This window comes from Leuciscus leuciscus (assembly GCF_965113295.1).
Source record: "Leuciscus leuciscus genome assembly, chromosome: 24".
Lineage (NCBI taxonomy): Eukaryota > Metazoa > Chordata > Actinopteri > Cypriniformes > Leuciscidae > Leuciscus > Leuciscus leuciscus.
In genome coordinates, this window is record NC_138723.1 from 31271035 (window position 1) to 31286555 (window position 15521).

Consider the following 15521-nt stretch of genomic DNA (forward strand, 5'->3'; position numbering starts at 1 on the left):
AAAAACAAACACTGGTAGTTAGCTATAATTTTAGTGTCCAATCAATGAAAGGCAAAAGTGTTCAGAAAAACTCTTTTTGCAATGTAATTTTGGTGACACTAGAAATCACCTTTAAGCTGACAAGCTGCTTTACAGAAAAAGAGAGATCTAATGACGTCACGCAGCTATTTTCAAAGTTACCCTGGAAGAAGAAAAAAAAAAGCCCAGAAAAGAAAGAGTCTTTCTAAGCAGCAGTGAGAAATGAGAGCGGGAGATTATAAGCCTGGTGTGGTCTCCGGCATATTCTTGGCTGTAAGAATGAAGACAGATAGCAGAGGCATGAAGGGCTCGGGAAACCGGAGGGGAGGGAGGAAAGAGAAAGACAGAGAAAAACAGGCCACGCTGTTGGGCGTGGAGCACAATAGGGATGAAATATGGTGGCGAGCAGAAAGATGCTGATTAGTGGACGGCTTCCCAGAAAGATCTACCAACCCAACAACTGAACTCGTCCTCACAAAGATGCTTTCCATGGCCGCCTGTGGCTTTCGAGGGAGATTTTTGCCCCGCGCTCCATCCGGATCGGCCCTTAATCTGGGTATCGGGAGCCTTCAGGCCTGCGGAGGCTGCGATTAACAACGGCAGGGAGATTGTATGTTCCTAATAGTTACAGCCTTCAAGTGGTGTAACGCAATTACAGGGGCTGCAGACGAACGGCTAATGTGCATGCAACTAGCTGCCTGATATGGATCAGGTATTGAGTTGGCTGTTTTTAATTCACTTTCCAGCACAAAAACGGGGGCATTAGTTAGATTAGACGGGCTTAGGATGGGAGGGGTGGCGGAGGGCAAGTGAATTTGTTTAGTGCTGCCTGTCAATTACCATCTGAAACCTTCTGCTGAATGGTTATTTATCTTCAGAGGTGAGGGGAAGGGGAGAAAGACTCGACAGGACAAAACAAGGCCCGAATACGATTAATAAAGAGACTGTCCATTGACAAGGGCTACTCACGACCGTAGGCGAAACCATTTGGGTTATGATCGTCAAAATGATGTACGAGGCAACATCCAAACCTTCTTCGTAATGTATTCTGATCGGAGCAGAAAAGTCCGGCCGAGTGCAACATTGCTTCTACAGCGAAATAAGACAATAAGCAAACTAGAAGTGCTTGCAGGGCAGCAAATGAATAACATTACATTACGGGTAAAATAATAATAATAAAAAAATGTGCTGCCTGCGGAGATTAATAGTACTATGCAATATGGATGTGTGTAAGAAAGCCAATCAGTTCAGTAAGCAAATCCAGTCGGAAAATGCATGCCAGAAATATGGGCTGCATGTTTTGTGGAAAGAAATCTAATTGAGATTTTCTGATTTGAAAAAAAATTCTGTTGTTATATATCAAAAATACTATAATATTTGTATTTAAAGGCAGCAAAACTATAACATTAAATTATGGGTAAAATAATGTATAACTCTATGCAATAAATGGATGCAAGAAAGAAAAAGACATTGTTATAAACCACACAACTCTCATATATATATATCAACACTTTGATTTTGAATGGCAAGTTAAATGGAAAATATGAGTCAAATGTAGAAGAACAGCAGTTCGACTGAGGTTATTGCAAAAAAAAAAGGAATAGGAATAAGTCGAAGGAAATTTCAATACACTCATACAAGAGCCATAATACTTGTGTACATAATACATAAAGAAATGCACAGATGAGTGGTGCAGGTTTTAGATGTTGTGACCGGCTGAGAGAATGAAAATGAACAAATGATCAAAAAGAAACAATGCTGCTGAAATCTGCATATGGCCTACATTTCTTTGTTTTGAGCGCACTTAAAAAAACCTTGATGACTTTGTTCTCTCATAAAAACAATTATTTTATGAGCGTCGAAAACCATTCAGATCCAAACGCACATTGATTGTTCCATGTATGGAAACGTTTGAAATGTTCACCTTCAGGGAGGCTGGGAAAGGCCATTCGAGACCCTAGTTAACAAATCATTATCTGCTTCATCTCTTCCATATCTGGTGAGAAACTCGAACCAGCGTTTTTTCCCCTCTCACAAGCGGCTCTTACAGCACATTCAGCTGGCTAAATAGAAAAGAAAATGGGGCTACTGTTTTCACCTCCAACCCACACGCACACATAATCGCAACAATATGGGGGAAAAAATCCAGGCATGGGACGCCACGCCAGCTCAATGATATAAAGTTACTGCGGCTGGAGGGAAAATGCTTTTTATCATTTGCAGATTACACAACACAAGGGACTTTTCTGTAACCCCGAGACCACCGGGACAAAGAGCGACTGTGAGTGATCTGAAATACACTTTTAAAATGGCCATCACAAACTATCAGTCACAGACTCGCAGTGCGTCACTGCACATTTCACCACTGCGCTCGTGAACCTGAGGAAAGACGAAAGGAAGGTAAAGAGACTCGAGGGTAGAGCCGCCAGCCTCAGGAACACTCGAGACAGAAATGACAAGGGCTTTGCCGGTAAACTTGATTTTTATTTTTTATTTTACTTGCCGGTAAAAAAAATGTGTACATGAATGCTGTTTGACGTGAATATTGACACGAGTGAAGCACAAAGCTTTGTTTACAAAATAAATAATAGGTTAGAAATGAAATGTTACATTGAAGGCATGGAAACTTTGGATTCATGTGCCGACTGAGAGAGATACGTCACGTGAGCTCATAAATCTAAGCTTTGTCGGCTTTGTATTATGTTTTGCGATCTGGTCTCCCGATTATCAGCGTATAATCAGAGAAATAAACATCTTGTTTCTTTTCCCAAATCTTCACTCACGTCTCACCCATTTTCCCAGTGGATTATAAACGTTTCTTCCTTTGGTTCGCTTTTAATTCGTCCTACAGTGTTTTTTTCTACTTTACCACAGTAAAAATGTGAATATAATAGGCCTTTTTGCTCGCTGAGTTTATCTGTATAGCGCATTTCACTTTATTTTTCACTTTAGTTTGGCTTTCTCTGGCAGCAGAAAATCAAGCGTCTCCTAAATGTCTTGACACTGTTCGCTCTTCAGACCTTTTACAACAAGTGTCAGTAGCTTTGAACATCAGGAGAAAACATGAAGATATAAGAGAAGAGAATGGCTGTCTTTGTCCTGCTCGTGTCCACATGCTATATGACGCATCTTTGTCGGGAAATATAAAACGAATATTTGTTTGCAACATTCTTATAATTTTTAGGTTATCAATATTTACTGCTATTTATTTCAATGTTTTACAGGCTGTAGTGTAGTGTCGCACTGACGGAAGTGCTCAAATAAACACTCTGTTACAAAATGGAGGCTTATTTTTTTTTTATATTTATTAAATATCTCTGAGAAAGGCTGGTCTTTTATCCATCAGTCAAGCCTCTGGTTTTTTGGTCCCTCTCTGCGATATCGACTCCTTTCAGATAAACGTCTCGGACTGCCCAAGACTGGCTCTCAAATGTCACTCATTTCTATTTTACGAGTTGTTTACACTCTTGAGAGTCTGAGCAGAGATTGCAGAAATACTATCATGTGTTCTGTCAGGCACTACTGAAAACAAACAAAGAGAGAAAACGCAAGTCCAGAGCTAAAAAGAGTAAATATTCATGCCTATATTTCATGTGCCTACGTCGCTAAAACTCCACCAGTGTGGAAACAAACTGCCAGAATGAGAAATCGTCTGAAACCAGACACAGCCTGTGATTTCTTGCGTTCCCACTAAACGCAGCACAAAAGAGATCAGATTTCCACACAAAATCATTTGCACATGACAAGGAAGGGGATGAAAAAGGAAACGTGTATATGTGCGAGGGGAAAACGCCAGCTTTTGAGCTCAGCAGTCTATTGTTTTGCAGACTTGGGGTTTTGATTTCCATATACAAATAGCAAGAAAACCGGTCAAGAATAGCAGCGGTTAATGTATCCGAATATGCCTTGTTGGGTTTAGGAAGAAATCGGAGAGTTATGCTATCCTAGACTCCCCTCATTCGTCCTTCTTTTCCTCCTGTTTACTCCTTTTTCCTTTCTGGCCCAAATCATTGCTTTTGTTGGCGCAGAACCTCAGCGCTGGAACACGGCGGTACAATAAAACATTTCCCTCACAACAACAACGATAAAGCACAAAAATGCAACCAGTAAAGTGCAGAACTTTTGCAGTTTTATTGCAAGAACAACCATGTCGAGATTTACTGACGTGTTTTCTCACAAATGCGAGAGGCAAAAAAGTGTGCGGCGGGTAGAATTTATGTGAGCGGCTACTGAAGGAAAGCATTCAAGGGGCTGTAATTCAAATCTGACAACTCCCTGAAACGGCAACAGTGCGTTCGGCACTTCAGACTCGTGAATGAGCGCACCGCTGTTCCCTTTAAACAACCCACTGGTCCAGCGCCAGCCAGAAACTGGCAGGGTCGGCCCAGGATTCAACACATTTCCCGTGTCATGGGTGAATCCCTGCGTTTCCGTGAGAGTGTGTTAGAGACGCTTAATGCACGGAGAATCAGCCAACGCTCATTATTTCACTGAGTTTATGACCCCTGACTGACGGAGAGAAGCCGCCAACTGCATCCTGCAGACAGAAGGAGCTAAAAATGTCACAAGTTAATAATGAATGCACAGGCACATACACACATACACATTAACAAACTATGGCAGCGACACCAGGGGTGGGCGGTTTCATTCCCGAATCACGGAAGGAGTAATCCTAGATCATGGTAACAGTATATGATGGTATAGTTACTGACACTGTAATTCCACTGGAAATATTTTCTAGATATTTAGTCAATAAAACATTTGGTAACACTTTACAATAAGGTTCATTAGTTAACTACCTTAGTTAACATGAACTAAGAATGAACAGCTGTATTTTTATTAACTAACATTAACAAAGGTTAATAAATACTGTAACAAATGTATTGCACAGTGTTAGTTCGTGTTAGTTAATACTCTAACTAATGTTAACTAATGAACCTTATTGTAAAGTGGTACCAAACATTTTACAAAAAGAAAAAGTACTTTATTATTTAATTTAAAACCCTGGTATATATAAATTTGATCATATTATATTATACACTGAGAAGTTTTTTTTTTACTAATATTAAATATATGGAATATAAAATAAGGCAAAAACAGCTTCATATCCTAGAACACTAAAAAAGAAAAAAAGAAAGAAAAAAAAGAAATACCCAAAACAATTTTAAAAAAGGCATATTTGAAACCATAATAAAATAGTCAATATACAAAACTAGGTAGGACCGAATGTTACTGACACTGGAAAATGTAATGGGTAATATATTAAATAATAGTTTCATATTTCTTGATATTTCCAATGCATAAAATATTTTCACAAACCAAAAGATTATTCCTACAGACATAAAAATGAAATAAGTGAAAAAATATATATACATTTTTATCATATTATATTATACACCCTTTAAGAAAACTACCCAAGTGATTTTTGTAAATCTTTCTGAGAAGGTTTTTTATTAAATACATGAAAAATAAAATAAGCAGAAACAGCTTCATATTATAGAAGACTTTAAAAAATAAGCAAAATAGTAAAAAAAAAACGTTAAAAAAAAATTTAAGTATTATTTTAAACCATAATAAAATAACCAATATGCATAATATGACCGCACATTAATTTAAATGTATGTTAATGCGCCTTGTGGTGCAGGTGCAGATATGAGTCACAGTTGGCTGACACACTGTAAACACACCGTCACACTGCCCATCCCTAACGAACACTGAAACACAGAAGCTTCTGTGCACAAGTCAGAAATGGCTGCTTTCACTCGGCCTGTTGTCAATAAACACAAAGTCACTTTATCCCAGTGCAATGCTGAGTCTCCACTTTATCCAGCCATTCACCACTTCCATTACGGTTCCTATCACTTTAGAAGAGGATATATTATTTATCTACTTCCCTGTCTATGTTTGGAGGGCCTCGTTTGGGCCGGTGAATTGTTGTTGAAGTTTATTCTGGAATTTTCCAAGTGCCCACAGGAGAGGGAATTTTCACTTAGCACTGATTCCAGTCGTTCTATTTTAATGGCCTTTTTAAATGGTCAGATTTAATCAGAGGATTCCGGGCCTGACATTTTTTCCGGTGTTTTTTCATTCCCGGGTGATTTTTATGATGCGATTTCATTAAATGCAGTTTTGGGGTTTGGGCTTGTGGCTCGTCCCACCCCTAGTAAAGCGTCCTCATTGAGGGCCCAGTGATTAACAATGTTTAAAGCTCTCATTGGACACCTTCTTGTCTTTGGCAGTTCATCTCAATGCCCTCCATTCTTGTAGGTGATGGTGGTATTGTTGTGATACGGCTTTCCCCGCGGGTACGAACGCGGCAGGTCATGCAGAAAGCCTTCATTAAGGAGACTTACTACTGTACGATTCTCAATTGGGCTCCTGCAAAATTAGCCCCAGTGAGCATGGCCCAGTTAAGCACTCGCGGCTCGCGGACCCTGGGGAAACGGCCTGGAGATGTGACTGAACATGAAAGTGCTGAGTTTGGGTTTACCCAGTGATATCACACACAGATAAACTAATGGTCCAAACACAGAGCAACTGCTTATACATGGAAAACAGAGACAAACACACACCAAGATTAAGAGAACCACACCAGAACATGAAAGCAAGGGTTTCTCTCCTCTGAAATGCTGCGACATGAGAAAACACAACATGCAAGATTAGGAATCATAAAACTAGTACAAGGCAGAAAGGCTCTCATTACTACGCTATGCACTAGATACTCAAATGCCAAAACGAGAACGCAGGCCTCGAACGGATCACACAATATGTGGCTCTAATTTAGCACCTCATTTAACCGGCCGAAAAAACAACATTAAACATTAACATTGTGACACGCACTCACTGAAGCTTTCCCATAATGGCCCACACAGTTTAAAACTCTGCTTGGCAGTTTTGTAGATAACTTAAAAGAAGAAATATGGGGGGAATTATCCAGAAGATTGATTCTGGAGAGATGTATGCGTGGTATTCATGCATCTTTATCTGACAGGGTTTGTGCTCTCCGGGCCTTGGGTTTAGTTATTCTCTCTGACAAAACATGTTTGGGCCGGGTTGAGGATCTGTCAGATGGAGAACGCTTCATCACTGTCTGACGGCGAGCTGATAGCGTGATCCAGACGCAAGGATCAGTCTAAAAGCCCCAAATGAAGAAAGATAACCTGCAGGATACGCTCTGGAGAGCACATGGGGTTCATCTGACGTCTGCTTTCTTAAAAGATAAAAAGTTCTGATAAATGTAAAAAAGTAGCTTGAAAAAGGGAAGAACTTAGTAGGATGAGCCAGTTTATTATTTCATCTGCACTGAACAAGAAAACTCTAATTATGTTGGTAACAAAAGTTGTTTTATTGACCTTACTTTGGCTACTCAATACCCGGCCACATGTTGTCCCAACTTTCCATCTGAACAAAGAATTTTGACCTGAACACAGTTTGCAAGTTCCCCGCATACATTGAAGCTTGAAATAATTATATGATAATTTAATATAAATGGTCATTGCTTTACGTTTTTCTGGCTTAATTTCCAATTTCAAATCTAATAGGATTTAAATAAATGTAATGTATTTTTTAATGAAAATCCCTAACATCGGTCATTGGTCTTCTTTGCTCGAATAAAAAATGCAATATGAATTTTATTTAGGGTAACATACATTTTCATTTTCGGGTGAAATATCCCTTTAAGGTAATCAGATGAACAACAGTTTTCAGTTTATAGTTGAGTTAACAAATTGACTGCAATAGGTTGCCTTTTTAAAGTTTTTCTTTTTCTTTTTACAGTGCAGAAATAATCTGGTTGTGAACAACATTTAATGTTGACTAACCAAGAGCTTATCTCCTGGCCACAAAACACCTGTCCATGATCATAAAAAACAACTGCAGGTCTGTGCATTAAACTTAAAGCACGACTCCAGTAAAATCAAGCTTAAAAGGGGAGCCTGGCCTGAGGCAGCGTTTCTCTAATGACCCATCATGGACCAGACCCTCAAGTCCCCCTTTGAGCTCCGACTTTACTGCCAAGGCAACAGTAGGGCTTGCATTGACCTCTTATCATCTCTCTGGCTGCATGGGGCCTTTAATGGAAAGCAGAATCCAGAGGAAAACCTCAAAGTACCAAGTAAATGTATGTTCTTGTTTAAGCCCCATAAAAACAGGAAAGCACAAACATTTATCTGTGCTATGCTTTCATCTGCTGTCTGCCGAGCTAAAGAATAACAGAGCTGGGAGGCTGATAAAGTGAAGATAGGAAATGGAAACGCGTGGGTCTCATGTTCCCATGATTCCAGCAGGGCAGTGATTGCTTGTCTCGGCCTCCCTCTACGGTGAACAGCGGTGAACAGCCCTTTCATTACAAGACTTCTACATCAGTATGCACAACAAAACTCCATCCCGTGATGGTCAATTTGGCCGGCGGACAAGCATCGTGCATTAGCTAAGAATACTAATAATTTGACAAATGTAATTTTAGATGCTTTGTGGCTATTTGCAGAACTTGGATAGGATTGGATTGCATGCATTTCTTGGTCTTTGACTGACATACGGATTCAACACACCGTCGCCTCTAGTCAAGTCACCTTAGCACTTAGTCACCAAGCAGCTTTACAGAGATAACAGGAAAATAATGCAACAAAGTTTGTCTAGAAAAGAAAAAAAAAGTCATATAAGGCTTACATAGTAATGTGAATTTTTTCAATACTACAAGAAAATAGGAGCTTGCTAGTAAAATCGCTCGTGCATGCTGTGACGGTCTCCCAGCCAGCATCTTGTTTGATTGGACACCACTTTCTGCCTACAGGGAGAGCCATCACACGACAGCGGAGCTAAAAGCAAAGTGTTTCTGGTGGGACCGTGTGCTTTTTATAGCCGTGGCCCATGCATGCAATAAGCGAAAAACAGTGTTCTGCTATTATAAGCCACAATGACAAGAAGAAAATGCAAGAACAACCATCCAAAATGACAAAGCTTTTACTGCAGAACTGTTCTGTTGTTACAAGACAAATGATGCAACATTCTGCTTCATTTAAGAAGGTCAGAGGTTAAGAGTGTATTTTCTGCACCACTAGAGGCAGCAAACAAAATAATGACTTCTCCAATACACTACTAAGATTATGCATATGTTTTGACTTATTTTATGCATCACTGCCACAGTGGCGTGAACAAACCCACAACACAAAGCGTTAAACTTCACTGTGCAACTACACTGCAAGAAATGCTAAGTAACATTTTACAATAAGGTTCTATTTTGGTAACTATGAAAAATACTTCTAAAGCAATTTATTAATCTTACTTTATCTTGATTTCAGCATTTACTTTCAATGTATGTTTATATTATTTAATGGACCTGAGCTGACATGATTTAACAATGAACAGCTGTATTTTAATCAACTAACATTAACAACGATTAATCATTCTTAGTTCATGCTGGTTAACTAAAGGGACCTTATTGTAGAGTGTTACCGATTTTGTACTATTTCAGTCTTTCAACTTCACGTTTAATTCACTGTGTTAAGGCCTGTTCACACCAAGAACAATAACTACAAAGATAACTATTACGATAACTATATTACAGTCCACACCAGCGAATGATATCGCTCAGTTTATTCTATTCAAGCGCTGCTGTTTTGTTGTTGCTCTAAATGCTGATTGGCTGTGAATGTTGAATTGTTAATCAGCTGGGGGAAAAGTAATTCTGAAAGTGATTCCAACTATACCGTTTCTCTGCGTCATTACTGTTATAGTTGTGCTGTGGACTCTGCTATTCTTACTATATATATTAAGAATTTCTTTAGAACTAAGTCTTTATCTTTATATTTATTGTCCTTTGTGTGAACGGGCCTTTCCTTGCCATTTCTTTTTAACTTCATTTTGGCAAGCAATTTCTACATTTCAAAGCTGAATGAACGTACAGTTCAGTTTGGTGCTGGAGAAAAATGACACACTTCAAAATGTTACGTCTGAGTGTTTTGCGTGGTCGGACACTGGCGCCGAACACCAGCAGTGCCAGCATGTGGTCGTGCACATTTACGGCCGGGGCGTCATCCGTTCCCAAAAGACCGAACTCTATCCTTCAAAACTGTAAAAAGAGGCGTCACTCTCCTCTCCATAACTGCCCTGAGTGAAACCCCTTGACTGGTAATAACTCTCATCGCTCTCTCTCCATTTCCTGATCACAATTACCCTCTCCATGAGGAGCAGCGACTGTAAATTACATTTCTCTGATCCTCAGCTATAATTGGACACTGAGGATTCTCCGAGCAACAGCCTTTCTGTAAGTGGAAAACAAAGAGGCTTTGAACGTTTGGGTTTGGATTTCAAGAACGTGACTCATTACATTAAAAGAGAAGCGTAACATCACTCCACATTCAAGAATACGTCAGGTTTGCACAAGTGCGCGGTGCGGCCGAGTCATTTTATAAAAGAGATCTGTTGACAGACAGGTCGGTCACTTCTGCAGTGCAATGCTTGAAGTCTCTCACTAATGGACTGATAATAGAACCCAGTGCTGCACTTTGATGCTTCCCCTGTAGTTTACAGGGTGACAGTGTGTGATTAATTGCACTCACTCCACTCCCCATTCGCTTTTCCTCTTTTTTTGCAACGGATAGAGTCTGTCATTGCCGTGACTTTGCTCGCTCACCTACTTGCACAGCTGGATATGGTGCGATTCGCCGTAGACAATGCGGAGCGCATACTGTAATACATCTTTTACACAGCCAGAGCGCGACGTGACGTCAGGAGAAAAGAGCTGCAACCTCAGCACGACTTTCACAGCAATTATCACGAAAAAATATCCTCAGCACGGGGGAAGGCCAACAAACAGCATGTAATGCTGAAGTTTCTGATGACGCACCGTTTGGCTCGACCTTACCTTCACTAGCATGTGACTGTGTTAGATCTCATTTTCTCCAACTAAAAACGCTCTTTGAAACGCTCTACATCATTGCATCCTGAGGGAATTACGATATACGGTGGCACTAGGTCATACTATAGTAGCCGCTCGGCGCACAATGCTCTCTTTGTGTTTCCAAACGTATTTGGAGAACAAACCATGATGACTGTAACCTTAGTAGCGCCCATGAGACCCGACCGTTAGGCAATGAGGGAAGCGGTTAGAGTAATGATGATCGCAATAACATTCTCACTTACACTGAATTTTTATGCTTTTTGAGCATTGAAAATAAGTTTCATACCAATAATACCATTAGGCATTCATAAACAAAGCTCAGAGGACACATAACACAGAGAGTGAGAGGACATGGAAAAAGTGAACTCACGCTTTGACGCACCGTTTTTAAACGGTAATTATGTGTATGAGAGAACAAACAAGGCTTTTGTGTGCCTAAAAAGAGGATAGAGCATTGCATATGGATAATGGATATGGATTTAAAAAAAGCGTGCATGAAAACAAATGTACAAGAATGGATTATGCACATTTGGGATCTTCTGCTTTCATCAACAATGGGTCTGCATATTCAAAACGACAGTCGATCTACTTCAGCCTCCGAATCCACACAGCCTTTTGCCGTTACGGAGGATGACAAGATTGTCTTTTAAGTATTGTCAAGGGTTCTCAGGGTCGGGAAGCTCGGTTTTATCCCCCTCGCTCCCTCTTGACATTCACAGTCGCCTCTTATTCATATTCAGGCACTTGTGGTGGAGATGTCAGTGATTTTACTGTACTTGAGTCAGGCACTTGCTCTTTATCGCTCTCTTCTCCTCATCGAAAAGGGCCAAGAGAACACTGGGACGAGTGGGAATGCACACACTTAATTAAAACAAGTGCATCGACAGTGAAAAATAGGTGGAAAAGGAGAGAAAAGGAGTGCGAGGGAATTTTTTTTTTTCATGCAGAATAGCTGAAACTATACTTTTGGCCGGTTCTCCGAGCACTAAAAAGATCCCCATGTGAACCGGAAACGTGTAGCTCATTAGTATCCAAAAAACCTATGGGCCATTAATTAGTCGCAAACAATGTTCTCCCTAAATATCGACTTCTTAATGGACACGAAGAGACTTGGTTCGTGTTCCCATTAGAGTCGATGGCATTGGCCTCCGAGGGCTTTTGGAATCGGGCTTATGTCATCCTGCGATGCCCTTCAGACACTGGAGCAGGATAGTTTTTCCTCATCCTTTCCGTGTTCCTCATTAACTATGCACAATTGTCCAGGGAGGTTTCGCTAGACTGGATAGGGTTTCTAACAATCTGATTCCTGACGTTTTTGGCACTGCAGTGCGAGCCTGAAGCATGCAACACAAATAGCACTTTTGCAAATAATAATAATAATTTAGAATAGAACAGAATAAATGCGCCATCTTTGGCATTGTGTGTGTGGAAAAAAACACTTTGTCAAAGAATGAATTGGACTGTATAGCCTTTACTTCTTTGTTGGCAAGGCGCTTAATTTTAATTAATTGGAAGTCCTTTTTCTTTTTAACAGTGGACCAGAGATGTTTTACAACTCCTAAGTTTGGAAAAAATAAGACTTAATTTAAAGGGGCTCCAGGTCTAAGTTCACTGTCATAAATTATCTTCAAAACCAATAACTGTAAGAGGATGAACTGATGCTGGGGTCAAGGTTTGCTTACACTCTAAAAAATGCTTGGTTGTTTTAACCCAAATTTGGGTCAAATATTGACAAACCCAACTATTAGGTTAAAAATGTTATTTAAAAATTTAGGTTCGTCCATATTTGACCCAAATTTGTGTTGAAACAACCCAGCATTTTTATGATTTACTGATGTTATTCTTTCAGTTTTTTCTTTATATACGTCTGTATGTATGCTGTGTTGTTGGTTGTGTTGATGTGTGAATTTGTTTGTTGATTGTTGTTGAAACAAATGAAAAATGGAGTGGGGGACAGAATAAATTATGTCAAAAACTACAAGATCAGTTGAATCCAGTCCATCTGAGCACTATAACTGCATGTAAACCACTGAGGGAGGGTTCAAGTCAATGTCAAACACCGCTCGGAGGAGATTCAGGTCTTTGTGTCATCCTTTCGTGTCAGAAACATGGCTGCCTGTTCACTTACTCAACAATTATTCAGCGAAATCCCTTTAATGGAGTCCCAACACTCCACCGCACCGAATGGACACGTTTAAGAAGGCTCACGGCATGGGCACTGGCGTATCTGAGATATGCCACAAACACAAACTTGAAAGCGTCTTCACCGATGAGAAACCACTTTTAACTCACCATGTTGTGCCCGGAGGAAAATGCATTTAATTAGTTCATTCTAATGCAATCAAAGCATGCATCTCTGAAAATACAGCAGAGATAGTCAATAACAAAATAATCTAAATAAATATTTATTTTACTCTTAATAGAAACAGGGAATTTGGGTAAATTGACAATTCAAACACTTCATAAATACAAAATGCCAACAGCACCATTTTCACAGAATGAGGTCATGAGTGATATTTTGATATGCAAGTAATACAGTTTTTTTCTGATTTCCTCAAAATATTACCAAATTAACTTCTTCTTTTTTTTTGACATAAAATGACCTATAATATAAAATATCTTAAGTCGAGAGTTTAATTATTCATATGGCACAGATTCACTTGGGGGACCCTATAGAGTTGGGGACATACTTTATATTTTTTAATGTAGATGCAAACAAAATCCCATCAAAATCCCATCATATTGCGATGTATGAAATTTGCATCACGTTTGAAGGTTTTTTACGTGAATAAAAGCTGGAAATCCTCTACATAATCAATTTCATAATCACTCCATATGCATGAATTTAACGAAGCATATTTAAACTTTTATATACACTAAACACAAAAAAGCACAGCATGTGATCACTGATTTACAGCAAAAGAGATCCGTTTGAAAATCAACTCAGATTAAATACTCTTATCCTTTAAAAGCAGAAAGCACAACATGCCCTGTACAAAGATTTCAGCCTTCATAACAGGACTAAAGACATTCACAAGCACGATAAGCGTTTCGGGAAGGTCAGTGTCTGCGCATAAACAACGACACACTTAACAAACGTCGTTGTGCTCATGTCTACTGTGCTTCTAACACACTCCTGCTTTACTTCAGTCGCACAGGAGAGCAGAAGACAAAGTTTTCTCAAGTAATGACCTCATTATGAGCTCATACCTAATATTAAGACCAAATGTCAATCATCCACATGATATTCAATATATTTGAGATATAAACAACTGTGGCAATATTGGCTCAAACATAACCAAGATCTTAATCTTATACTCATATCAACAATAATAAACAGCAACCAAAAGAATAACATTGATAATAATATTAGATTAGATTATTATTGAACATACACTCTAAAAAATGTTGGGTTGTTTCAACGGACAAATATATACACATTTTTAAATTACATTTTTGAACCCAAAGGTTGGGTTTGTCCAAGGTTGACTATTTTTTAAGAGTGTAAACAAATCTGATCTTGCGCAAATGGATTAATAAATTATTCCAACACAGAATCGCGGAATTTACACACGAGACAAAAACGATCAATTCCCGCTGGCGTGAAATATTAAATTTGATTATCTAAGCAAAATGATTGACTGAATTAATTTCCCCACAGACTCATTATTCACTGAAACCAGACAGTATCTAAGTTGATTAGCACGTCCGTGTAAATATGGATCTGTTTGACAACTTTTCATCCGCAAATCTTGCAAGTTATCAGACCAATAATTTAACGAAACTTTATCTCGCTCATTCAGCAAACTTCCAGTCAGCGATACAGATCGATATTTCACCTGCCGTTCGTGAAAAACAAATACTAAAAGGGTTTTCTTACCTTGAGCCGCACCGATGTTGATAAGCGATAAAATACTAAAGATCAACACAGTGACCATCTGAGGTAAGAATCCCGATCCGCCTCGTTCTCTTCTCGCAGTCTTTTTACTTCTTCCCATCATATAAACAGTCGAAACAAGGCAAAAATCCGCCGTCAGGTGAAATAATCAGATAAAGGTGTTGTTTATAGCAAAACCAAGGACTGTAGCGGGGAGTCGGTTATTTGCGGGGGAAATATTGGTTGAATCCGTTGGTTTTTACCTCAGCGCACTCTTCTTCTGACAGACAGCGGCCACCAACGCCCGTCAAACACATATGTTTGGGATTAAATATCCTCAGTTTCTCCTCTTCTGAGCAGTTTTCTCTCAAGGCTTCGCGAAATCAGCCGTAGACAGGTAAACAAAAAAAAATCAGCTCTCCTGAGGTGAGTTCATGTTCAGGATCGGCGTCTGTCAGTTGAAGTTCCTCCAGCGCGCGCTCCCCGCCTTCTGATGGAGAGTTGAAGAGGCGCGCGATCCCCGCGCGAGACACCGGCGCTCCAGCCAATCCGGACGCGCTCCGAGTCTAGTGTGAAGAAAACCAGGTGCGGGCGCGCGGAGCGGGTGTTAACCTTGGATGTGTGTGTGTGTGTGTGTGTGTGTGTGTGTGTGTGTGTGTGTGTGTGTGTGTGTGTGTGTGTGTGTGTGTGTGTGTGTGTGTGTGTGTGTGTGTGTGTGTGTGTGTG

At 39.7% G+C, this 15521-nt stretch overlaps 1 protein-coding gene across 1 annotated transcript in view; it reads right to left on the reverse strand.

Moving 5' to 3' along the window:
- The window catches only part of unc5cb (unc-5 netrin receptor Cb), a 208799-nt gene extending 193450 nt beyond the window's left edge, over window positions 1–15349 (reverse strand). Inside the window, exon 1 of the mRNA XM_082158619.1 lies at window positions 14799–15349. Coding sequence (XP_082014745.1) covers window positions 14799–14919 — 121 coding nt within the window. The 5' untranslated portion in view covers window positions 14920–15349. The remainder of the gene's footprint in view (window positions 1–14798) is intronic.
- Window positions 15350–15521: the final 172 nt, after the last annotated feature.